The sequence below is a fragment of the Epinephelus fuscoguttatus genome, linkage group LG13 (genome assembly GCF_011397635.1).
Source record: "Epinephelus fuscoguttatus linkage group LG13, E.fuscoguttatus.final_Chr_v1".
Lineage (NCBI taxonomy): Eukaryota > Metazoa > Chordata > Actinopteri > Perciformes > Serranidae > Epinephelus > Epinephelus fuscoguttatus.
Window position 1 is genome coordinate 5,590,561 of NC_064764.1, and position 26,454 is coordinate 5,617,014.

At 39.0% G+C, this 26,454-nt stretch overlaps 1 protein-coding gene across 1 annotated transcript; it reads left to right on the top strand.

Annotated features, from left to right (window-relative positions):
- The first annotated feature begins 1,796 nt into the window (after nt 1-1,796).
- Nucleotides 1,797-25,458, top strand: LOC125900291 (actin-related protein 3-like). Its single transcript, XM_049595209.1, has 12 exons — nt 1,797-2,012; nt 6,729-6,784; nt 7,165-7,289; nt 10,761-10,871; nt 11,142-11,237; nt 11,560-11,667; nt 12,544-12,687; nt 17,985-18,158; nt 18,400-18,492; nt 19,785-19,910; nt 22,027-22,110; nt 24,340-25,458. The coding sequence occupies exons 1-12, from the start codon at nt 1,969-1,971 to the stop codon at nt 24,433-24,435; spliced, it is 1,257 nt and encodes a 418-aa protein (XP_049451166.1). The 5' UTR covers nt 1,797-1,968; the 3' UTR covers nt 24,436-25,458.
- The last annotated feature ends 996 nt before the right edge of the window (nt 25,459-26,454 follow it).

Here is a 26,454-nt window from a genome sequence, read left to right on the forward strand (position 1 = left end):
TTTGACGCACTCCGGATGACGAACAACTTTTTCAGGACGATTACTGCCACCTACTGATCTGGAGAACCGGCGATTTTAAAAAATCTATATAAATAGAAGAAATAGTTAAATTATTTTTTGATGTTTGTTTATCATTATCATACTGCTCCCATACTACTACTACTACTACTACTACTACTACTACTACTACTACTAATACAAATAATAATAACAACAATAATAATACACTTAGTTTTTAATGTCTTTATGAAGTATAAGGCAATGTATAATATATATATCTATGAAATGCCATAGATCATTATGATTATTATTATTTTATTGTCTCTTAGATCTTCATTCATTTACATAACTACATGATGTGCTTTATTTCCCACGTTAGAAAGGGATGAGAACATCTCATTAATAATAAATAAATCACAAAATACACATTTGAGCTCAGGAGACCAAGGAATTCATATTTGTCCTCTGTGGGGGACATAGCACTGAAGCCTTTATTTTATACACCATGCATGCAAACAATGTGAGTTCTGATGTACAGCGTAAAGGGCATCCTGGGCTTTCCAGTAATGTAACATACATGGTGGTAGAATTGCAAAAACAACATCAACAACAACAACAAAAAAACATGTTTATGGTACTAAGGAAGGTAAGTGATCACATTTCTAAAAATATATTGTTTCTGTTCTTTATAAGGATGTTGTTGTTCTTTTTAAGTCTTTTAGAACATGCGTATTGACTTGTGTCGTTTGTGGAGGACAGTGGGACTTGCTTTTTCTCAATTTTCAACAAGTATACTGGAGAAAAAAAAAACAGAGCGAGAGAGTAAAGAGCAGGATATTCAATGTCCAAAGGTGGACATATAAGGTGAGAAGGAGCCTGAGGAAAAACATTATTGACTCTCAGTGCCCATTTTAGATTAAAACTGACACATAAACAATGCACAATACCTTTAATATTAGGCCTACATTTATTTAAAAGTCAATTTATATTATACTTGTATGATTTATATAATGTAAATGTACTGTAATGTACATTCTGTGGAAAAGATTGACCTAATGTCCACAACAAGGGGCATGTTATAAAACATTAATGTTATTTCATTATATATTTGATGAAAAAAATATATTGGTACAATTGTTTTACCTTTCTGAAATGTGTTCAAATTATTGTAATGGTAGATATCCAGAATACATTCATGGAAATGATACTAGTACTGGTAATACTATTAATTCCATGGAAACAAATTGATAGACTACATGTTGATATACTAACATACTACTAGGCCTATTATTTTTTTCTCACTGTTTTACTATTACCATGAAGTCACTTCTCAACCGTTTGGCAGAGGCCTATAATTAAAGAACTATGGCTTCTGTTCAAAAAAAAACTTTGATTTTTGTCATTATTACACAAAGAAAATAAAAATGCAGATTTTTGCTCCAGTAGGCCTACCTTTTTCTTAGCGTGGACATCAAAGGGTTAATTTACGTTTAACGTGTTCTTGTGTGTTTACCAAGATTATATCCTGAGACCCAGAGACAAGTACTTGGCCTGAAAGAAACGTATCACAAGGATTTTTTTTTTCTCAAAAAATGTTATTCATTATAAAAAGAATACAAACAACTAACATGTTGTACATTAGAGAACGTAAAACAAAGGAGGTTGTATAAATGTACAAGATTACAATATTACCGCTACATCCTCCTAGAGTTCATGGCTGAGTTCATGTAAACTGATTTCTGGTCCTCCTTCGATGATTGACAGCTGCATAGCCCTGCCTGCGTCGCTCTACCCGGCCTCCGCCATCTTGCCTCTCTCCCTGCCTACCAGAAACCGAGTGCGGAAGTGGAAACAGTACTGTGCGGGGCTCAGGGTTCCGCCTGTGGACGGCTTGCCATATCCTCCAGCCGACACAGCCTGTTATCCATCAAATTTCATCGTTTCTAAACAGCAGAGACCCGGGGAGAGATGGCTGGACGGTTACCGGCGTGTGTTGTCGACTGCGGCACAGGGTAAGCTGTTCAAACCAACCCGCCGTGTGCAGACAGGGGGCTCGGGTGTCACCGAGAGGCTGAGTCCGGTCAGGGACTGTCAGTGTCAGCAGCAGCAGCAGCAGCAGCAGCCACTGGGTGTGTGTGTCTGCCTCTGTGTGTATGCAGACAGCTAGCCAGAGAGCTAATATGCTAACAGGCAGCTAACTGTGACATGTTATTATCGTGTCCCGGTTGCATTCCGAGATAAACCCAGCCAGGTCATTTGAGCTGTTCTGGCCTAAGTTACACAGTCACTGTATATTTTTCATGTTCGTTTTCCTGCCTATTAGCTAGTCTCATCATGGGGAGGGATTCATCACTAGAAAATGTTTTCTTCCTGTCGAAGGGATTTCGCTGCAAAAGCCTAGCTAATGTATACTGTTGCAAGCCCGAAGCCAGACTGAGGCAGGGTTCCCTCACAGCTGCTTTCATTCATTTGGAGCTGGCAGGCCGTTAACGTCACCATAGTCTATTGTTCTACGTGAATTTGACCGGTTTTCCTTAATAATGTGTCCCGTGAAAATATCTGACCGTGACTTTAACTGGTGGAATTCACAAACCTTTTTGCTCGTTAGCCTGGTTTTGAGCAGGCGCAATACTACTTCCTATTCAGCCTACACTTCCTCATTCACGCTTTTTAGTCCATATATGGTCGTTTCTCGGCATCCGAGCATGCTTTTTGATTAACTTCTCTAATTTCTCTTCTGTGCCAGGCTACCGATTATTATCCTAAACAGTTTGTCTCATTTGTACTGATCCAATACAAATCTACATTAACAGCAAATGTAGGTTTAAGGGACAAACAAAATTATACGAGGCTAGATGTCTTAGCTCCTCCTGCAGCAGCAAGGTTTGTATTGATCGGTGTGCTGACCTTCCCTTAGCTAGTTTTTTCCTCTTTCTTGATGGTTTACACTATATGTAAGACATTTGAAAGATAGTCTTTAGTCGTAATACTTCTTTTACTTATCCACATGAACCCCACAGTTATTGTAGGTATCCTTTAATATGAGTGGTTCTTACTTTGAGGAGGAGAAATGTTTTGTAACCACTGCTGACATGCATATTTATTCCAAATGATAGAACTCCGCTTGATGGTATGCTCAGTTAGTTTTGGGGGCTAAAAGTGGTTTGCATTGCTTGCATGTAGAGGCTTGAACTCATCACTCCTCACATTGCATACCTCTGTACTCACCCCCTCCTCCCTCCAGGCTGTTAACCACTCTGCTGCTTCTGATCTACACTGGGACAGCAATAGAAAGTGCAGCTGAGAATTAGGTTGGCCTGCACTCGTCTCTGCTCATCAAGCAGATGGCTTCTACTTTCTCGCCAAGCCTTACAGTCATAAAACATATGTTCCAATATCAATGACTAAAGGACTAGTTTTTTAATGCTTGGTCATTAAGTCACAGATTGGGTTGAGTTTTGGTTCATGATTAGTTGTTTTAAGTGGAAACTTTGATGTGCTATAGCTTTGCAGAGTTGCCAGAGAGTACCAGCTTTGGGCAGATGTTGTAAAGGGCTGAGGGAGTTCAACAGCTGTCTCTGAGTCATGCTCATGATATCCAAAAAGTCACAACTCCATTTCCTTTTACACATGAACCTTCTAAGCAGCCTAGCTGCTATTATTAGAATAGATTGCTTGACCACACCATGAAAGAACTGCAGTTGCATCCAGATTTGGGTATAATTTTGCATAGGTTGTCTCTTGTGAAAACTAGCATTGCACTGTCACAGCAAGGCTTCCAGAGCAGGAAAAAATAAAATCAGCTTAGTGCAGTCAGAGTGGCTGGGTGGAGTTATTTTTCATCTGTCTTAAGCAAACAGTTGAAATTTCATAACATTAGGCTGCAGTCACTGAGCCTCAGTCAGCATGGGTACAAATTAAATAAAGGGAAAGCTGACCCACATTATAGATGACAGATTATCATTTGTCAAAATGTGGATACTTCATCAAGCTGTAAGATCCACCCAAAAAGATACTAACATAAAATTTTTCCAAAAAGTGGTTTAGAGCAGTAGTTCAAGTTGGTTCTTGAGCTCAGCTCCAGCTGTCGTGTGTGATGATGTCCACTGACTACCATCAGACACACAGTGTATTGTAAGCCTGTTGAGGCAGGTTGAGGTAGACAAGCTGAGACTGTTCTGTGGTATGAAGATATTCAGAGTGCTGCTGCTACATTCTGTTGCTGCAAGAGTACTGTCAGGAGAGTGCTGTTGTTACTACTGAACACCAATTCATGCTTTTTTGTATTCAAGTGAGAAAGTTACTTAAGAGGTTGGTCCAAACAGTTTGTCAAAGTGGTTCTGGCATCAGTGAGCAAAGTTGTAGCAGTGATCAAACACCTGCGTACACGCCTCTTTCAAGCCCAGAGACATGACTTATTTTAAGCAGATACAGTAAATCACTAGTGGGAGAAGTTCCCTGTATTCCAAGGCAGGACTATACTGCAAGGTAGTATGAACTAAGAGATTAAAATAAATGTGCCATTATTTTTAGCAGTACTGCACATAGTAGACCTGCCAACAAGCTTATTTCTCCCAGTTTTCTACTGTATTTGAACATGATCTATTGCATGTTCCCATTGTATTCTTTGTCCTGGCTCTACCTTAGAAAATCAACATTGGCAGCTCTGTTGGTTTTTCACTGTGCTCGACAGATAGGTGAAATTGCCAGCTTATATAACTTCACACACACCACACTATTTTCAGATCCTGACAAACCAAGAGTCACTCAGTGGATACGGGAAAAACAGGTAGTGGTGTTTGAGTGCTCCCTGCCGCCTGTCGGGTAGTATCAGTTCATGTCAGAGGAGGGTGGCATTACTTGACACAAGAAAGCAGGACATCAGGGTGTCTGTAGGTCCTTAAAGGGTAACCTTGGTATTTTTCAATATGGACCCCATCTTCTCATGTTTCCGTGTCCATGTGTTTAATGGCAACAGAAGTTTTTGACATTGGTCCAGCATTGAGTGAGACCACAATCAGCAATGTAACCACTTGGGGCAATTGTGCATTGTCAATTTACGACGACTCAAAGTGTGGTGTGTTTGGTGATGGCAATTTCAGGTCAAACAAAAAGGATCTTACTCTTTAACACAAGTTTTGCCTCTGTAAGGATCCTTTCCATAATGTCGTTAGACACTTACAATAACAATCTGAGCACTTTTAGTGGACATACTGTATGTGGAGGATGTGCAATTGCCCCAAGTGATTACATTGTGACAAAGTACAATTGTCATTTACATTAAACACCTAGACACAACATGTGGGAAAACAGGGTCCATGTTTAAAAACACCAGTTACCCTTTTAAAGTCTTAAATTGTCTTTAATTCAATTTTATAGAAATTAGTCCTTAAAAGTCATTAAATTGTCCACACTTACCACTTACCACTGTACTTACCTGCAGTGTTTGAATAAGGAAAAAGCTGATTTGTCCAAAAAGTTGTCTTAATTTTGGTTAAGGAATATCTGGAAAAGGTCTTTAAAATGCTTCAGATTAATTATCTGATACCTGTAGACACCCTGCACATGAGTCTAAGTTAGGAGCTCTCTTAATTTTTCTCCTTTTTTCCAAGATCATAATCTGTGATAGTGCGGTATCTTAATCTCATGTTTCTCCTTATTTTTCTTTATTGTTCTACACACATGTCTGTGGTTGCCTGCATAAAAATTGAATACACCATTTCCACATTTTTATCCAGGAATAAGGACCTTTTTGTAGGTGTCTAGGACAGGAAATGCAAAAGGTTTTATTAAACATCTTCCATGTTGAATCTAAAAAGTTGTAGACTGGTACATGGAACAGACCAAAGACACAGTTGTTAATTGGTATAACTCACATTAAGCCTTATTTGAGACCAAAGTTTGCTCAGATCATTTCTTTTAAAGACTGGTGATGTGGCCCTTTATGGTTTTCTTTTTCATTAAGTTGAATTCAAAGGAGCCACTATTATGACCAGGATGTGGCCTATTATGCCCGCAGTGCTTTGGCAGTCGTCAGCAGTGTCCTCTATCAGTCCCTTGGGCCCTGTGTGCAGGAAGTATCAGAGTCCTGTCTGGGCCTAAGTCAGTCAGGACTACATCTGGTTAGCATGTGCCCCACAAAACACCATTTGAACAGAGTAGAGACATAAAGAAGGCTGTGAAGTCTAAAGCCTTTGATGCTAAGGCTGAAGGTGTTTAAAGTGAATGTTTTAGGAGCATGGCAGTGGAAATGTTGCCATGTTTTGGAAACATCAACATCATTCTTTTATCCATACATTTCATACATTCATAAAGTTATTATTTTGGCTGTTTCTTTACTGCATAGTGAAGAAGGCAACAAAGAACACAGCTGTGTTGAGGTCACAGCTAGTTTATATTAAGGATGGTCAGTTTATGCAGAAGTGATCTTTTTCCCCCTGGACAAATATGAATAGTCTTCAGTTTCCCAATGCTACATGAATGGCTCTTTTAATAGCCTCCCATTAGCAAACTCCAGAGCTGCCACTGCTTTTGGCACCCAACCAGCCCGCCAAAGGACAGTGATGGCATTGATCAAAACGATAGCATACGAGATGGAAGCCAAAACTAATCTTTATTGAAGTAAACTCTCATGCATATAAATGTAGTGCCAGCAGTGTAGCAGGTGGCTGCTTTTGTCTGGAACATGCAGCCTCTATATAATGAAATGTGATGCTTTTCTCTTGCAGTTACACCAAACTGGGGTATGCAGGGAACACAGAGCCGCAGTTCATCGTTCCATCATGTGAGTATTTCACTGTGCATTGAATTCTCCTAACACCAGCCAAGCAGGCCAGTGACATTAACAATGACCATGATACATCTGTGAACAGAAGAAAATATTTTACTTTTTTGACACCATCTTTAGTTTGTCATTATTCAAAAAAAAAATCACCTTCTCCATCAAGACGTTTGCCTTCTTTCTATTAGGGATTGTCCCTGTAACACAAATCAGGGTTCAAAATCTTAAGAGTTTCCTTTACATCTGTTTTAAAGTTTCAGTTTTTATATATGAATTGCAAACCAATTGTAAATGTTTGATAATTCTTGATGATTTTAACTTATTCATCAATAAAATATGCACAGCTCTGTTGCTATCTATTGAATTCTCTGTTTTCTTGTCAGGTATTGCCATCAAAGAGTCAGCCAAGGTCGGCGACCAGGCCCAGCGGAGGATGATGAAGGGGGTGGATGACTTGGATTTCTACATCGGAGATGAAGCAGTAGACAAGCCCACATATTCCACTAAGGTACATGACCCTGAGAGCTCAGCACTCCAACAGAAGCGACTGGCAAAACAAATGTTTGGAAAAAAAATCAGTTTCTTTAGAGGACTGATATATTCAGCGTGCACACTGCATTCAGTGATTCACAAACGAAATGCAGGTTAAAGGAGACATTCTCGCCATTTGCTGAAATGGTGGGTGACTGTTTTTCTTTTACCCAGACAAGGGGAAGAGAGACTTCACCAGGGTCAAACACAGTGTGGGAATGCAATCTGTAAACTCATTTTCCTTACAATATGTTAAACAGCTGCGCTATACATTTAATGTGGAATGACCAATGACGACCTTGATTTCTCCAACAATATGGCCTTTTTAATGATGTTGATTAGCATTTATTTGTTAAATCACAGTCTGTTGGTATGTAGTAACTACTGGGTAAATTGGTCTTGCTGCAGCTATAGAATAACATAGAGATTAGATGAAGATAAGATCATGTATAAGATAACCCAAATTTAGTACAGTAAATGTACTATGACTTTGCTGACAATTATTCCTGGTTATCTGGGACTCCAGGCATATTTTAAAAGGTGTAAAAAAATAAAAAATACAGCAGCAGCACACACAGTTATTCAAATGACTGCTTTGGTACATGCAGTAGACCTCTCACAGTACACTCTTCATAGGAAAAGCGAAGGTGCAACTAATATTATCTACGATGACTTTGCTCCCGTTAGGTGTCCCAGTAAGCCAGTTAGCCAGCATGCACAACACCAGAACGGTGTCCCACTTCTGCACCCCACACCAATTCTAAGCTGGTTTTGCATTCTCAATGTGTTCACCAGTAAAGGGAAACAAAATAAAGTAAACATAATGTGTACAAATGTACACCATTCTCCTATAATGCAACATACAAAGGAAAAGATGGAACTAATTACATTTGGAAAAAAACATCTAATTGTAGATGGTAGAAAAACATTTAGCTGTCTTTTGGCAGTAGCATTCTAAAGTTGCAGTTAGACTGAAACTAACTTAGACTTAATAAATATGTTGATTTCTTGTATATTAGGGTTGGGGGGAAAACAATACAACAGAATATTGCAATATTTTGTGTGGCAATATTGTATAGATGGATGGAAGTATTGATTTTTTTTTTATTATATAACTCATTAATATTGCAAATACAATACAACGAACTATTAGTAGCCCTCTGGAATAATGAAATTAATTGCTTATTCTGTCCACTAGATGATACATTTTGCTGTAAGAAAAATGACTGAAATGAGAAACATTATCTTTAATACTTTATCTTATTAGGTAAAACAAATGTTGACAGTTGAAAAAAAGGTAACACATTCCAATATATCGCAATATTTGTTTCTTGCATTGTGACTTAAGTATCGTGATGATATTGTACCATGGGGCCTCTGGTGATTCACACTCCTGTTGTATTTTAACTGCATAGACAGCATACTAAAAGATGAGTATAAAGCACATACTGTATATAGTCAGAACGTACTGTGTTATGACTTTTGGACACAGTGTAGAGCCCTGTAAAACCAAAATGGAATGCAGACATAACGATTGTTATCCGTGACACCTGTGTCTGTTTGACAAGTTAAAATGTTCACTGTGAGAAAAGTCAGTTTAATGAATGAAAAGTAGGGTTAGGTACCGAAACCCGATACTAAATTAGCCGGTACTTTTACACATTTTGGTTTTATTCATTATCATCCTAGAGCCTCTCACCTACGCTCTGTGCTGAGGCTGAAATCCCCCACATACACACACACACACACACACACACACACACACACACACACCTACACGACACGGTAGTAGGCGAACAGCCGATTGGCCACGGTGGAAACAAAGTGAAGATAACTCGAAAATTACTGGAGTTCAGGGCAGCTACACTCGTTACTGTAAGTGCAATTAAACCTTAGCGAGTAAGAAGCCAATACTTTATCAATACATGTGTTCAGCAAGCATCAACATGTAAACATGTAGACAGTGATATTCATCATGCTCCTTCCACAGTCTCTCATCCACCATCACTAACGTTATGTCTTACACAAGGACAGCACGCTAGTTCAGCTGATAGTGAATTGTTACTAATAAGCTCAAGTGACAGCTGTCTGTATGTAGTCTAACTTAGTTTGACACTTATTGTAAAATTGGGCAGATACTTTGAAACTTAGCTGCTGGCTGAGACAAGCAACCCGTCCTGTCTTTACCAGCACTAATGTTACCTGCACAAAGTGAATCACATCAGCAGAAAGAGAGCAGGACAGAGGACAGAGGACAGGAGGACAGGGGACAGAGGACAGGGGACAGAGGACAGGAAAACAGAGGTCAGGAGGACAGGGGACAGGAAAACTGAGGACAGAGGACAGGAGGACTGACTTACAGTGACTGATAAAAACTAAACTTCACTCAGTGTTGTGATGTCAGTAATATTATACATACAGTGACTTTGCTGATGTAAAAATGGCCGTTACTGCTCTGGAAACATTTGGCTATATTCAAAATATTCAGTTATCCTGTTCTGAATTAATTTTTTTTAATTAATAAATTTTCTAAAAAGCAATTATTTAGAAATGAAAAAGAACCGATAAGAGTACTGATTTAGTTCCGAATCAATAAGGAGTATGGATAAAAGTAGTAGTATCGATAAAATCTTACCAATACCCATCCCTAATGAAAAGCAGACATTAACACAGTGTATCACATTTTATAGTGGGAAGCGGCTTGGGTCCAAAGTTTCAAAGTCCCAAATTAGTTTCATTCTTTAAGAGGCAATATTAGATTAGCCCTGTTCATTGTTCACTAAACTACCTCCATCGCCAAGTGTTGTGGATGGAGGCAGTCAGCTGCACCTGCTGACACTGACATAACAACTGCATGATGTCAATAGACTGCTGGCCATTTTAGACACTGTTGTTGGGCGTTAACCTGAAAACAGAGAGGAAACTGACCTATTTTGATGTTAGATTATGAAAGTAATGTTATGCTGCCAGAAATGTAGAAATTGAAGAGACAGTTCACCCCAAATTAAAAAAATACATATTATTCCTCTTACATGTTGTGCTGGTCATCAATGTAGATTGTTTTGGTGCAAGTTGCAGAGTGTTGGAGATATCGGCCATAGAGATATCTGCCTTATATCCAGTGTAATGGCACTCAGCTTGTGGTGCTCAAGTGACAAAAAATACATTTGAAATACTCAGCTGACCTGGTTACTCAAGATAATCCACAGACCTTGTTGTGAGCAGTTTTATGTAGGAATTATTTTCTTTTGAGTAGGTACATACTTCCTCTGTGCGGTGATTTAGTTGGCTGTGTAGGACAATATTTTTTTAAGCGATGTTGCAAGCAGCTCGTCATTATAGCAACCACATTCTACAGTATTTATGTTACAGTTTTGTATTTATGCTTCTCCTGCTGCCATCGTATCTTGGTGCAGTGTTCTAATTAGCTGAACCCTTGTGTCAACAGTGGCCAATCCGTCATGGGATTGTGGAGGACTGGGACCTAATGGAGCGCTTCATGGAGCAGATCATCTTCAAGTACCTGAGGGCTGAGCCTGAGGACCACTACTTCCTCCTGGTATGAAGCTTAAAAATGTGGTTGGTCCTGCTTTTTATGGACATTGTCAAAGCCTTCCTTTCTTCTCTCAGTGTAAAATTAATATTTTGGCTCTACTACGACAAACTACAAAATGCAACAGTTCTGTCTTTGGTGTCTCATGTAAGTTCCTTGGCAAAACATGACAAAGAAATCCAAGCTGTCATAGTTCCATATTAAAATTGTAATGTGCACACTTTGTTACAGAATAATTGTGCTGTGTCTATTTGTGCTGTTATTTTACCTCTGCAGACAGAGCCTCCACTGAACACACCAGAAAACCGCGAGTACACAGCCGAGATCATGTTCGAGTCCTTCAATGTTCCAGGCCTGTACATCGCTGTGCAGGTGAGATATTCTGCATCATCTCGTTTGTGTATAATAAGGAAATACACTTGATATTTCTTTCATCTACTTTATAATTCTGTTATCCTAATATGTACTCAAAAGTCAGTTTTAAATTCATCATTTTATCATATTTTAGGCAAGTGTACTGCTTCCTGGTGTGACCATGACAGTGTAGTGAAGTAGAGCACGGGAGTGTGTTACAGAAGACTTGTAGTCTATTTCCATGTGAACACACAGTCAGGAGATTATTATCAGTATGACATTTCTCTGTGTGTGTGTGTGTGTGTGTGTGTGTGTGTGTGTGGGTGTGTGCGCGTGCCAGGCTGTGCTTGCTCTAGCAGCCTCCTGGACTTCCAGACAGGTGGGAGAGAGGACGCTGACAGGCACTGTCATTGACAGCGGAGACGGTGTCACCCATGTCATCCCTGTGGTGAGTTTTCTAGATAGACAGATGCACACTCTCCAAAAGACACAGCTCCATCAATTGCACACTATCTCACAATCATACACACTTCCTAGTCCTTCAGCATTCAACATTAAATGTTCAGTCTCCTGACCATTCACGAGTGGGGCTAAAGACTTTCGGTAATTATCTGTGAGGACACTTGTTTTGGTGATTGACAATTTCAATGTATTTTCATAGAAGCTTGATATTTATATCTTATTTGTCTTATGTAAAACATTTATAGTAACTGGGTTGGCCTTTTTGTAAACATTTTTCCCTTCCTTCCTTTTTTAATTTCTGAGAGAATCACGGTCATTTGTTTTGCTTTGTTAAGAACAGCATTTTAATTTAATTTGTGTTAATTCCCCAATTTTTTTTACTGTTAATAAACACTGACGACTCACATTTAACCATGATTAGAGGCAGCAGTGTGTAAACAGTGTGTAAAGAAGTGTTATGCTGAGGTTTTCATATACTATCTGGACAAGAATGAAGAATTTTTCCCCCTTTAAATAAATATTTCCACCTGTCTACTTGCTCAGCAACAGGATAGTGTTGATGTTTAAAAGTAGGCCACAGTGTTTCAGAGGCTGGAAGGAATTACTCAGTTTTAGGAAATGTGCTTGCAGAATACATTTAGAGGTTGGATGACTGAGTCAGCATGTCCATAGCCACTGCTGAACATGCGCAAAAAAAGGAGCCAATCACAACACCATGGGGATATGCAGAAGGCCTCACAGTACACAGATCTGATGGAAGAATATCAAACTGAAATAACTGTAGACTTACGACATGTGTGACATCACCTCTGTTACTTTCTCCTCCTTTCTGTCTCTTTATTTATTTTTCTGTCTCTTTCAGGCTGAAGGTTATGTTATTGGCAGCTGTATAAAGCACATTCCCATCGCAGGACGAGACATCACTTACTTCACCCAGCAGCTTCTGAGGGAGAGGGAGGTGGGCATCCCACCGGAGCAGTCGCTGGAGACGGCCAAGGCAGTCAAGGTTGGTCCTCAGCCACATTTCCCATCATCCGCTTCCTCTGCTAAGAAGGTGCTGACTGAAGTCCCATAAGGAATTCCATGTATCATCAGTGGGATGCAACGCAAACTCAGCAGTTAAACTGGTGGTAGCAGTGGTGCCATCGTGTGTTCCCACTGGCACATGAGGTACTGCTGAATATAGCTATTCTGATGTGAGTATTAGGGTTGGGTCAGTGTGAACATTTTCAAAACAGTTTGTTATTACGCCAAACGCGGGACCGGACCGGTATACTGAACTTTACCACTAGATGTAGCACTTTACTCAACAGCCACTCTTTGTGGAACAAAAAGAGACTTGGCTCTGTTTGCTGCCAGCTTAACGACAGAACAACAGTGCCCCTACATTCCATGTTCAAACATGATATACACTGTATAAAAGAAGCCTGAGTGAGCCCTCTCACCTTGTCTCGTCACCCTAAAAAAACACATAAACTTTTGAATAAACAAACACAATGGGTGCCATGCGCATCTTCCCCTCTCCTGCCTCTACTGAAATTTGTTCTCCTTCATGTTGTCAGCCTCTGCTCAGCAGTAGGTTGTGCACAGCCTGCAGATGCTAGTGGCTCCATTAGTCTGTTGATAAACAAACATTATGTTAATTACGTTGTCATATTGCTCATTAGTATGCGATTAAAAGATGGATTTAGCACTGTGATGCCGTTGGCGCAGTTTGCTGGTGTAGGCTACTTTTATCATGACAAATGCTGGTTCAGCCGGATTGCATAAACTCAAACTGGTTTTGGGTCGTACACTGCACTGGCAAAACTGAAAATCCACCCAACTCCAGTGGGTATTTTTTGAATATTCTGCTTATATTGTTGTACACAGATAACTGGCAAATGAATCTCTTTATCTGGTGAGCCTCTGGACAGGATGCACAGACTGAAGGTCCTATAATATTATACTCAATATCATATGAGGAAAAATATGAGTAGCTACAACAGAAAAGAGGTTAGTAGCCTATATGAGATAATTAATTAAAACTAAAGGTGGATAAAGTGTCAAAATACAATACTTACAACAGAGAGAAATATCATAAGTTAATATAACATTATTTGAATAATTTTGTATTGGTGTTAGAAACTGCATACAAGAATGTTAAGTATGTTTAGCTCACAGTGAAATCAATTAACCCTACCAGAAATATTTTAAGTCCTGACATGGATATTGTAGGAATGTTATAGTTAGGTCGTTATCTTATTTGTTATCTTTGGCAGACGTAAGCCCGGAAGAGAGAGTGTTCTGTCCTTCTTTGTGACAACTGTTCATCCAGCTGACTTAGCACTGTGCGGTTGTATTGCAGAGGACCCAAGGAAGTAAAGTAATGAGTGTGAGCTCTTGAGATCTACTGGTGACATTTGTCATTAGTGTGTTATATTTTGTGTATTGAGATGGGACCCCTAAAACAGCCTGCTGGATACAACAACAGATAAAGAAAGAGAGACTGCAGATGTTACTTTGTCACAATCTCAAACATTTCAAGCATCAGCGATGTAACACTTGGAATGAATGCATGTGTTCCTGGAAATAGCCTGGTTCCAAATAGCTAGCAAATGACATGTATACTCTGCATTGCTAGGGGAGGCAACTATTCCATGGCAGGAGTATTGCTCAGGACCAAAGAAAGCACAGCATCAGTTCTGAAGTTGTTTGGATGAGAGGTTCTCAAGAATGCTGCAAGCAACAATACCAGAGGCCAAGCAATCGACCTGTTCCAAACAGGCATGTTTTGAACAGGCACTGCACTAGTAAGCAATAGAAGATAACATGGACCTCATCTTCAGTCTCATCTAAATCACAATCTTTTCTCTTGAGGGCAACCATTAAACCTGCCTCTTTTTATAGCTGAGGCGGGCTTTAGATGATGTGAAGTCGATTAATGCTTCGTGTTTCATTTGTATGCAGCCATGCCTAATAATATAATAGCATTGCAGTAGGGGACTGAGATTTTGCTGATAAAGTTCTGTTTACCTGTGATGAGTTCCATGGTATTTGTGGCTGACATGCTGGTAGAGGCACAATCAACACAGCTCATTGTTTTAGCCTGTACCTTTCCAATCTTGTTACCACCATGTTGATAGCGATGAGCTATGGATTTCTTTTCTTTGGTTAGAAAAACTGGAACATCATTGGTTTTCTACAAGAGGACACCAGGTGGCAGTATTAGCCTGCCTGCTACATGCAGCTGGTGCCCTTCAAAACCCCACTGCTTTTGTTTTGCTTTGTTTTGTTTGTTTTTTTTCATTTCTGATGATTAACACAGTTCCTCAAACTGAGATCGACCTGAGCTATAAATTATTTCTTTTCCATTTTTTTCAGGTCACAAATAGATATGACTTTATGTTAATGCTGTTTGCCTTCACTTATTGTTGCTCCTTCTGTCAGTCACAGCATTTTATTGATTCCCCTCAATTCTCCACAATTCCCCCATGTTTATTAAATAGCTTGTTATCCAAGACTTTGTTCTTGATGTCAAGGACCATCTTTCATTACCCCAAGACAGACAAACAAGAAATAATGTGAATTCAAATAATTAGCATTAGCATTGAGGGGTTGCGTGTAGTGCATATTGCCAGTCATGTCAGGAAATGTTAATTTTGCTGCTGTCTTGCTGGCAGTATGGACCGTGTTCCCTGCAAATCAAACTAATGACATCTCCTCTGAATACAGTTTTCTTCTGCTCATTCATATGCACTATTACACAAACAAATCAATTATTCTCCAGACTTGTGTACATTTTCAAATTGAAGATGTTTTTATAACTTTCCAAATAGCAGTAGAATACACCAGCAAGGTAAACAAAAAAGAGTCCCTGCTCCCATTATCACTCTTGCATTACAACACAATTATAACAAAACAAATACACGAAGATATTTGCAGGCTGATTTTGCTGCTTGATTCAAAATAACCCATGATATTGAGGTTTTTGCTTTAAGAACAATCAAGGCTATGTGTAAAGCAGGGGGATAGGAAACAGCTGCAATGCCACAATAGATTCTAAACAGACTTTTTTAACCATTTAGAAATAAAGCAACTCGCTGGCAACCAGTAAAATTACTATTTCAAAATGAATTTCTATAAGCTTTAGCGAGCTGATAATGTTAACATGTTCCAGTGAGAAACAGCAGCTAGTAGCAGTGATAATACTGCCCGATCCTGCATACATATGTAGAATCTGTTTATAGAGATGACCACCATATTTATAACAGAGACAAACATTAACACTGTTCATTAAATAACCTTAGACACACAGTAACAGTGGTCCTCATTTATCAATCTACCGTATGAACCAGCGCAGAAATCATCTTACAATACGGTTCATGTGTGATTCATAAAAACATTCATACTTCGCCAATCACCGCGTACAGCAGCTGTAGATAAATACGGCAGTTGAAAATAATCATCATTTAAATATCCCTCCCCAATATATTCTGGGTTTAGAGGCCTTGCTCCTTGAGTTTTTGTCATGGAGAGGCATAATATGGCCTTCTCTGAGCTGGAAAGAAAAACGCTGATGTTCCCAGGTCTAATTCAACCAACTGGTTCTATCTGGCAGCCTGCAAATTGGAATCAAAGGAAGTCAGAAAAACACAGTGTGGAAAGAAAATGCTGCTGCCATCAACAGTGTCGCAGCAGAAAATCAAGCTCCAGCTGAGGTTGTAATATTTGTCCATGATATGTATTGACCCGCAGCCTCCATATAATATCATGATATTCATATAAAAGCTTATATATTGCAATGCTTTATATTTAGGTGAGGTAAAAATGGTCTGACTTAAAAACTGGTGACCAAAAAGCGTGTTGTGGCCCTTAGGCACAGCACCATGCTGACTGGTGGAGGCCAGCCAGACCCCAGCGCTAAACTGATCCAGAGTAGCGCATGGCTGAGCTTATCAGGTCTGCTCCTGTCTTAGGCTTAACAGGTGGCGGATGATACACAGATGCACCACCTGTGTCTGAGTCAGACAATGGTGGAAATGTAATCACCTAGGATACTAGTATTTAAATAATTACACAGCTTATTTTTTAATGAGTTTTTAACAATAAATGATAACATCCTTAATCAGGGTTTACAAAAATGTTTTAGATGAATCAGAGCTGGCACGAGTGGTGTTCAGCCTTACGACAGTCAATAGCCAGTCCCACAGAGCCGGGCAACTGTGAGCTGTGTTAGAGTGCACGGGTCCTCCACCTGCTGGCCCACAACCCTGGATTCTGACAGCAGAGGTCCTGGAAAAACAAAGGGAAATCTGGCGGCCAATGGCGGATATAAGCAATTCACTTATAACCATCAATAACACTTTAAAAGAGGTAAAGGAGAACCTGAAACGTGCACATAAATAAAATGTTTGAATGAATGTTGTACATGGTCTGTTTTCATATTTAATAGCTAAGACTACTTGCCAAACAAAACATATGAAAAATGTACTTATAAAAAGCAATGAATGAGGTCCTGTTTCCTCCCTATAGTCTCCAGGTGGGGCTTTGCTGGCCATGGAAAAAACTCTCATGTCTTAGATGCATAAAGGTCTTCTAAAAGAGCAAGATCTAGCACTGCTGTGAACTAATGCCAGTCACAGGTCTTGTTTAAATAGATGACTGAGTAAGCATGTAACCTGTCACATTGTGAATCAGTTAGGCCACCCGTTGCAATCAATTAAAAAATCAATTGAATGATTGCAGTGGGTGGATAATTATGTCACCCTTCTCTCTCTCTCTCTCTCTCTCTGTATATATATACTCTGTGCGTGCGTGCGTGCGTGCATAATATGTGGCTGCAAATACACTGACTCAGACAGATTTATATTGCTGCACTTCCCTGTCCATGCTGACTCAAACTTGCGTACAGGAGTTGAGACCTGACACACACGCCCAAATTTCTGTGCTACATTCATTTGATAAACGAGAACCAGTGTGAGCTGTCTTCCTTTAAAACAAGTGTTTCTTCTATCCATGGCTTTCATAAAGTCCAGGACTCAGACCAGATCACTGGAGCTAATAGCTAATAATCTACTCTGATCCAACTGGGAAGTTTCTTTTGTGGGATATTGAACATTTTCCATCCATTACTTTTTGAACAAGTATGAGAGATGAAAACAAGGATTAGAATTCAGGAAAAACTGCAATCTTGTTCTCTTTTTAGAAGAATTACTGAGACAGCGTCAGCTACACTTTTATGAAATTATTAGCACAATTGTTTTTTTTTTCTCTGCTATGCTGAAGCTGATAATACATCTTTATTCATGCTCTCCCCACCAGGAGCGGTTCAGCTACGTGTGCCCAGATTTAGTCAAAGAATTCAACAAGTATGACACAGACGGTTCCAAGTGGATCAAGCAGTACACCGGCATCAATGCCATCAGCAAGAAGGAGTTCACCATCGATGTGGGCTACGAGCGCTTCCTGGGGCCTGAGATCTTCTTCCATCCAGAGGTCAGTGTTGTGAATCAAAGCAGGAAAACACAATCAGGTATTTTACCTGAATCGTCATGACCAATGTTCTAACCACTTTTGTGTGCCATCATGGCAGCTTGTCCATACACACAGTCTCTGACCTCCAGGATATTTAATCGATCATTGCTCAAGCATATTTTGGTCTGTGATAATTACTTTGGTTGCTGCGATGCACAAACAGCACAGTATAACCAATCGTCTTTGTTTCCTACTATCCCAGTTTGCCAACCCTGACTTCACCCAGCCTATCTCTGAAGTTGTGGACGAGGTAATTCAGAACTGCCCTATTGATGTCAGGCGTCCTCTCTACAAGGTAAGCGGACATTCAAGATGACAGAATGCTTGTTCGTGAAGAACTCGTGTGAACAATTGTTGAAACGAGCTTTGTGAGATTGAGCTCTTTTTTTCTGAAATTCTTTGCACCATTCAGTAAAACCTGCTTTGACTGTACCTGAAATTATTATACGATCTGTTACGAAACATTCTGACCCATCCATGAACTGACTAAAAGATTGGAAATGTTAGTTGTGACTTTACTAATTTTGACACACAGGGAAGAATTGCAGTGTAATAGCCATGGCCAGTGGCATAATGTTTTTTGTTGTCAATCTGTCAGTTTTATTCTTGTGAACGTGATACCTCAAGAACACCTTGAGGAAATTTTCTTTAAATTTGGCACAAACATTTACTGGGAGTCAAGAATGAACTAATTAGAATTTGTTGGTCTCATTCTTGTGAACAAAATATCTCAAGAAGGCCTTGAAGATGTTTCCTCAAATTTGGTACAAATGTGGTCAAAGGTCACTGTGACCTCACAAAACATGTTTTTGGTGATAAATTCAAGAATTACTTTCTAATGATGACAAAATGTCACACAAATGTCTAATAGGATAAAATGATGACGTGATTACATTTTATAGCCATAAGGTTAAAGGTCAACTTCACTGTGGCATCATAATGTTCTGCAAAAATACATTTCTGGCCATCAGTCAGTGTCATATCTCAGGAACAGAAGGGGAGACATTCGGTCAGATACTGAATTAGTGACTCTAATCTTGGGTGTTCACCTTGAAACTGTGCTGATTGTGCTTCCATGGGGAAAATGTTGTGAAGCATCAGTGTTTTCACAGATATGGATGTAAACTGTAACTGCAACTTGTGTGATTCACAGCAGTATACAACTGCAAAGTGGTAATTCTAGTTGTGTCTATATCTAAGCAAATTAGCATGGTTACAACAACCAATCGTACTGCATTATTTCCAGCAGAGAATTTTATATTTTAGCTTGTATTTACAGTCATTTAGTTTTAAGTGATGAATTGCTGTTTTTTTGGAATCAGTAGAGTAGGAGCTTTGTGTCAGAGTCTTGACTCATACTGATTGTATGTTGTGACGATGCCAGGTTGCTGCATTTTTTTACTGTGGAGACTGATACTGTGTTTATCTCGTGGTATTTCCCATCACAGAGTTTTGCCCATCACACTTCCAACACACAATAGTGGAGTGTTTTTCCAGACTGGCTGGCCAGCAGCCAGTTGCAGGTCACATGTGTTAAGTGCCTCTAATTCTACAGCTTTGTAATCCCCATCACATTTTCTTTGACAGAACATTGTTCTGTCGGGAGGATCCACCATGTTCAGGGACTTTGGGCGCCGTCTACAGAGAGACTTAAAGAGGACGGTTGATGCCCGACTGAAGATGAGTGAGGAGCTGAGTGGAGGAAAGCTCAAGGTGAGAGCACACTTTAATTTATATGCAGTAAAGATCGATACTGCTCGACAACAAACAATTACTGTGTGAGGTGTGAAACTTTAAAAAATGTTTTTAAAGTTGGTGTCCTTTCCTACAGCAATTATTGTCTGCACAGACGTGTATTGAATGTAGATTATTTCATTCCAATAGCAAATGTAATAAGCATAAACCCAGGGGGGGTCTGAATGTAATGGAAATGTTTCACGTCCAGGGAACAAGTATATAGTTAGTCTCTCCTGCCACCTCCTTAGTTGGTCATGCTGCAAAGGCAATATCTGTGATTCATCTTGGTGAAGTGTTAAATGTCATCCAGCCCCTGGCTAAGCTGACTGGCATCTGTGAATCCACCTCAGGCATGAAAGAAGCAGATGGTGGATGTAGCCAATCCCAGTCAATAAAACAAATAGAAAACATGCTGAATTTCACAAGTGAAGTGAGCAGGTTTTGTCAGCAACAGAGGACAACAAAAAAGGATAACCACATCTGTCCCCAGATATCCAAAGATGAGAGCAAATTAAAGGGTTTTGGGATTTAGGCATGTGTACAAGCCCTCAGTATGTATGTAAACCATACATGTGCATTTTATGTGTAAAGGGAAACTCCAGTATTTTTCATCCTGGACCCTATTTTTTGTCTAAGTGATTCGTTGGAAATTATCCCAGTATTTAAAGAGACCACTGAAGCTGGTAGCAGTGGAACAGACTACATTTTAACAATAAGGGGCAGGTGCACACTGGCAACATGCATCAATTAAACGTGCTTGGTGTTGCCTCTAACAGGCTGAGATTGTTATTAAGAATGTCTTACAACATTATAGAAAGGAGCTTACAGGGAAATTAAATGGGGTTTTTTTGTCCCTTTTTCTTGCTCTGGTTTGTTTTCGGTCTCGTTCACGAGAAGACTTGTTCTGAAATCTCACAGAAGGTGACTAGTTACAGCGAAAAAAACGAAATGCAAGTTAGAGAGGATTGATTTGGAGAGAGGATTGCTGGTAATAAATTGTTGTGTTGGAGTAAAGAAAGCACATCTTACTCTAAGATTAAGATTTTCAACGTCATGGTTTAGTTGATTTCAACAATATGAAAAAGTCTGTGAGATTTCAGAATGAGACTTCTTCCTTAGCGAGACTTGGACATAAAACGGACCAAGCAAAAAGGCAAGGGAAAATGTTTCATTTCTCTGTCGTGTCATGTCCATTCCATAATGTTGCAAGACACTCAAAATAACTAAAACCTGTTGGTGGCAACAAGCTCTTTTAATGAACACAAAAAAATTAAAAATAAAATGAAATAAAATAGATTCCAGTAGGGCTGGGTGATATGACTTAAAAAGAATATTGCAATATTTTTTAGGCTATATCACGATACACAATATTTATCTCGATATTTTGAAATCTCTTTTAAACTACTGTAGACTTCTAAAATGAATAATTATTAAATAAACTACAGTTAGAATTAAGTTAAATAAAGTAGCTGCTGTCATAACAAAGCTAAATAGAATACTGTTATAATAAAGTTAAATAAAGTATTGTTGTAATTAAATAAACCAAAGCGGAACCACTGGTGCTTTTATTTTGAAGCAGATAGCTCGTTGAGGTTGGATGCGTTGATGTTTTTGCTGTGAACTTGAAGCTTCTGGGCAACTGTCAGATGTTAGCACTTAACAAAAAAGTTAATTTGTTGTGCTGCGTCTTTAAACATGATGATTTATTCACTGTGAACTAGAAACACACTAACAGCTCGCCAGACATTTATAAAAAAAAAAAAAAAACGAACAAAATAAGAAGGAATTACTATTATCACTATTCTTAAAGGGGGGAGATAATAACAATAATGATACTAATTCCTAAAACACATAGAAATACACTTAAAATTCTAACTAAAAGCCTGTGAAAAAAGATGTGTTTTCAGTTTAATTTTAAAAGAGAGCGCTGTTGTAGCAGACTGTAGGTCATGTGGAAGAGAATTCCAGAGAGTAGGGATGTCATCCCATTACTTCTTCCATCCCATTACTGTTGCATTGAATGCTGTAGCTGCAGTGGTGGTTGAGTGTAACTGATCCCCAATTTTTTTTTTTTTTTGTCCTCCCTCTGCAGCCCAAACCAATCGATGTCCAAGTTATCACTCATCATATGCAGAGATATGCAGTGTGGTTTGGTGGATCAATGTTAGCATCAACTGTAAGTATCTCAAACATGCACCCACACTACTTTATCAACATGTAATAGTTCTATGTTATGACAGGAGGATTCACCAACATTATGGCTTTCATCTTGTGTGACACTGAAGGGCATAAACTGCTTTAGTTCAATCCTTATTTGCTGTGTCATTTATTTAAGTCCTACTGAGTGGAAATGAATGCTGTGGGTGGTCAAGACATTTCATCATTCTTTTTCCCCCCTTGATGAGTTATTTGTGTGAGCGAAGCTGACTATTTTACCAGCACGACATATGACTGTAAGCAAAGGTCTCTGACAGTTGATTTACAAAAGGCTGATTGATGTTAGAATTGAAAAGAATTGTTCCCTGACAACAAAAATTGCTCGTTTTTGTATGTGTCAGGCTTTTTTGTTAAAAGAAACTTAATGTTCTATATTAACAGCTTCCAAATTATTGTTGTTTATAGAAATCCAGTTCATCATCATCATCTGAGTGGTTTAATATGCTGATGGTCAGATATTGGCAGTAAATATTAAAGAGCCTGAAATAATCATTCATGACAGTTTCATACAAATGACCATAGACTGTTATTGGTGACTCTGCATCACTGCTTGATACAACATAGCTGTTTCAAGTCCAATTTAAATCACCTTTGTTTTTCCAACAGTGTACAGTAAATGTTATTCACAGAGCAGACCTGTACGCTGTAGAAAAAGCACAATTAAAATTTCAGCTAGACTTTTACGTCTGCTTTCTAAAAACATCTGCCATCTGGCAGGTCTGAGAAAATCCTTTGGTGCAAAGAAAGTGCAACTTTTCCCAGCAGCAGCAGCAGTTTGTTTAAAATAAACAAAATTACCATTAAGCCTGAACACAGAACACAACACCACCTGCAAAACAAAGAAAACAACACCAGCTGCAGAATATAGATATGCAAATACAGTGGAAACCTCCTACAGTGATCACGTCTGTCCGGGTCAAATTGATTACTTTAAGTGGACGATTATTATAACCAAATCTTTTTGATTTTCTTTATTTCTCAAGCAGACAAAGCCCTATCCCCAATGGACCACACACTAACACCCACTAACATCTGGCTTTTGTCTTGGGAGAGGCTACCATCAGCATTCATTTTATAGACAAATGACTCTTTTGCGATGTGATGCAAAGACGCACTGCCATAAATTCCATCTGTCTCCACCCAAGCAGTGCTCACATGTCAGTCCAAATTATTCCCCACTGAGTCTGAGATAAGTGGCAACCTCTGGGGCTGAAAACTGAAGCCATTATGAAGTGCCGGAAACTACAGTTTTTTTAAAGGCCACTTGAGGCTGGCTTCAAAAGCCAGTCAGTCCCCATGACCCCCATGTTAAAATGTCCAACGTAACAGCAGAAATAAACATGTTTACAGCCTGGTACAAAAAAACGGTTTTGGTCTCTATAGCTACTTTCTCACTTTATGATAACTGTATCGTGGGTGAGTTATATAGTAACTATTATATAACTCACCCATTAACTTTTTATTAAGGCTTAAAATTGATGAAGGGTGTATCACTTGGAGTGACAGGCTATCTGCTGTTAGTGTCATTGTTCCTCAGTCAGATCCATCCCTCGCTCTTTCACAGTGCCACCCTCTCGCCCAAACATGGTTATTTTTGGCTTCAAAAAACCAAGATGGCGACAGCCATAATGCTGAACTTGAGGCTTCAAAACGAGTCACAAATCAATGGGTGACAGCTCGGTAGCTGCGTCCATTATTTTTATAGTCTATGGTTACAAAGAGAGACTGAATAAGATAGATACTTAAAAAAAAGAAATAGCCCTAACATTTTCACAAGCCACCATGCTGCTTTACACTGTTTACTAACACAGTTTCCCTACTCCATCTTGTTGGTTAGTTTTTGGCAGTTTGTCCTCAGCTTTGAGGAGACTGCAGTTTTCATAAGAAAACATGACATTCTTTTGCTCGTCATGATTTCAGTGTGCAAGCAGCACCAGCATCAGGTAGCCAGCTGGAAGAAGATGGGTTACCGTGGGGCAAAGTATCATGACTGGAGTGATATGTTTTGATGTATTAAAATACCTAAAATGAACCCAAACATAAGCAGACTTCTTGATTACTATAAGTGAACTATTTAAACCATGATCCACTGTATGTGCATTTTTTTTTAATGATGTGTTTTGCTTTTTGTTGTTCTTATGTAGGCCTGTGTTTGTACTCACCTTCATCTTCATTTGTGCTTCCACAGCCTGAGTTCTACCAGGTTTGCCACACCAAAAAGGATTACGAAGAGATCGGGCCGAGCATCTGTCGCCACAATCCTGTGTTTGGAGTCATGTCTTAACTTTGGACCTCTAAAGTCTAACAGCGGCGGGTGGGGGTGGTGAAGTTAGGCTGTGTAAAGAACAGGCTCAGGAGGTGGGGGACAGTAGTGCTTCTGTGCTTTTTGATTTCTTGTTCAGCTATGGATGTGTGGGACGAGAAGGCTATCCAGAATATAAAAAAGGAGGGAAAAAAAAGAGACCAGACCAAACACAGACCGGCTGGAAAATTTATTGTGAATGTTCCTTTTTTCTTTCTTTCTGTTTTGTTTTTTTTTTCTTTTTTATCAAAATGAGGGAAAATGGTTTGTAAGCCAAAACAGTTTTAAGAACATTTCTGGATCTGTTGAGAAGATGCAGTGAGTGATGAGGATAAAGATTATGATGATGATTATAAAGATGGTGTTGGTGGAGGCCTAGCATGATGATAAAAACAGTGATAGTAATTTCCTGACACCAGAACATATTATTTATGTTTATAAAGCATGAGTCCAGGCCAGATCCAATGACTCTTAAGATCATTGACAAGTTTAGAACATATTATTGTCTCCTTTTTTTCTGCATTTTTTTCCCAGCTTCAAATGCACATGTCTGTGTATCACGGTTAGAGCTTGTTTATATTTCATACAAAAGTTTTTTATATGTAAAACTTGGGAAATCAGGGGTAAAAAAAACTTAATAGATACCAGTATCAGCAAGAGACTGTTTTAACCCACGATGCAGCTTTGATACGCAGTATTTTCTGAGTTTGTTCTATTATCCCCCACATGTGTCATTGCTGTCTGCCCTTTAATTCTTCATACAGTACATTTAATTTACATCCGCTTTCACATCAGACAATGTCAGGATTCCACCTGTGTGATGCAGTGAAAGAAAAGAAAGGGGACTTACTGAGGTTATAAAGATGAAACTGAATAAGAACGACTGTCAGACCAGTATTGTTAGACTAGAAGTTTTTTATTATTAAATACCAAATTATTAAAAGAATGGGATTTGTGTATTTAATGCCTTGCAACATTCCAATAAAGGCTCAAATTTGTTTCTAAGTTCTGGAGTCTTGGTCCTTACTGCATAATTTCTCCTCATTTGCTGATGCTTTTGGTTTGGGCTGCATTCACTGATCATATACATTATATATAAATGACTGAACAGTTAAAAAAAAATCTAAAGTAATTAATTAAGAAGCAAAATGTTTAGATTTGAGAAGTTGCAACAAGTTTTTTTTTTCTTCTCAATAAAAATGTTCCAAAGTTACCTAGCCATCAGGACTGTAGTAAGGATTATAGAAATATTAGGATCCAGATTCCTCCAGTGCAACCCCAAAACATGTTGTGACTGGGCAGCATTTTATTCATCGATTTTACTGTTAAGTTATGTTTCCTTTAAATTTTATCTCCCCATACTTAGAAGGCTAAATTAGAGTTGTGTGGCCCAACACCACAAGTTACTTAAAAAAATAAAAACTAAAAAAAAATTATGGCATGCTAATGCATGAAAATGCAGTTCCTATTGAGACTGCTCAGGTCACTATCACCATTTGGGAATACCAGTCACAGGAAAAACACTGTATTTGTTAAGCTTAAACTTTGAAAGGCAAATCAGTGGCGAAGATGCTGCACACTTGCGTACTCTGGGGGAAATCATCCCAAACGCCAACACTTATGTAAAAATAGGAAAATGTGTAACTGTTCACTGATAACAATACCCAAACTCAATCTGCAGATTTTTTTCTTTACAGTTTTCAGTGGTGATCATAAATGAAAAACTGTGGAATTTAGCACAATGCTTTTTGCTTACAAAAAAACCCCAAAAAATCAGCAGAGAATCTAAAGAGGTTGATGGAATTCTACGGGCACTGATTCCATGTGGGCCAGCTGATAAAGGAATTAACAGTTCTTCTCATTCACCAAGATGAGCTTAATGAAATTGGGATCTATTTGACCTTCATCATCACCTTCCTATCACAGCAGAAGTCATCTTTTGCAGATGTGTTGTATGTGCTGTGTGTAGCTATTTGCAAGCATGGATCGAAGAGGAAAAGT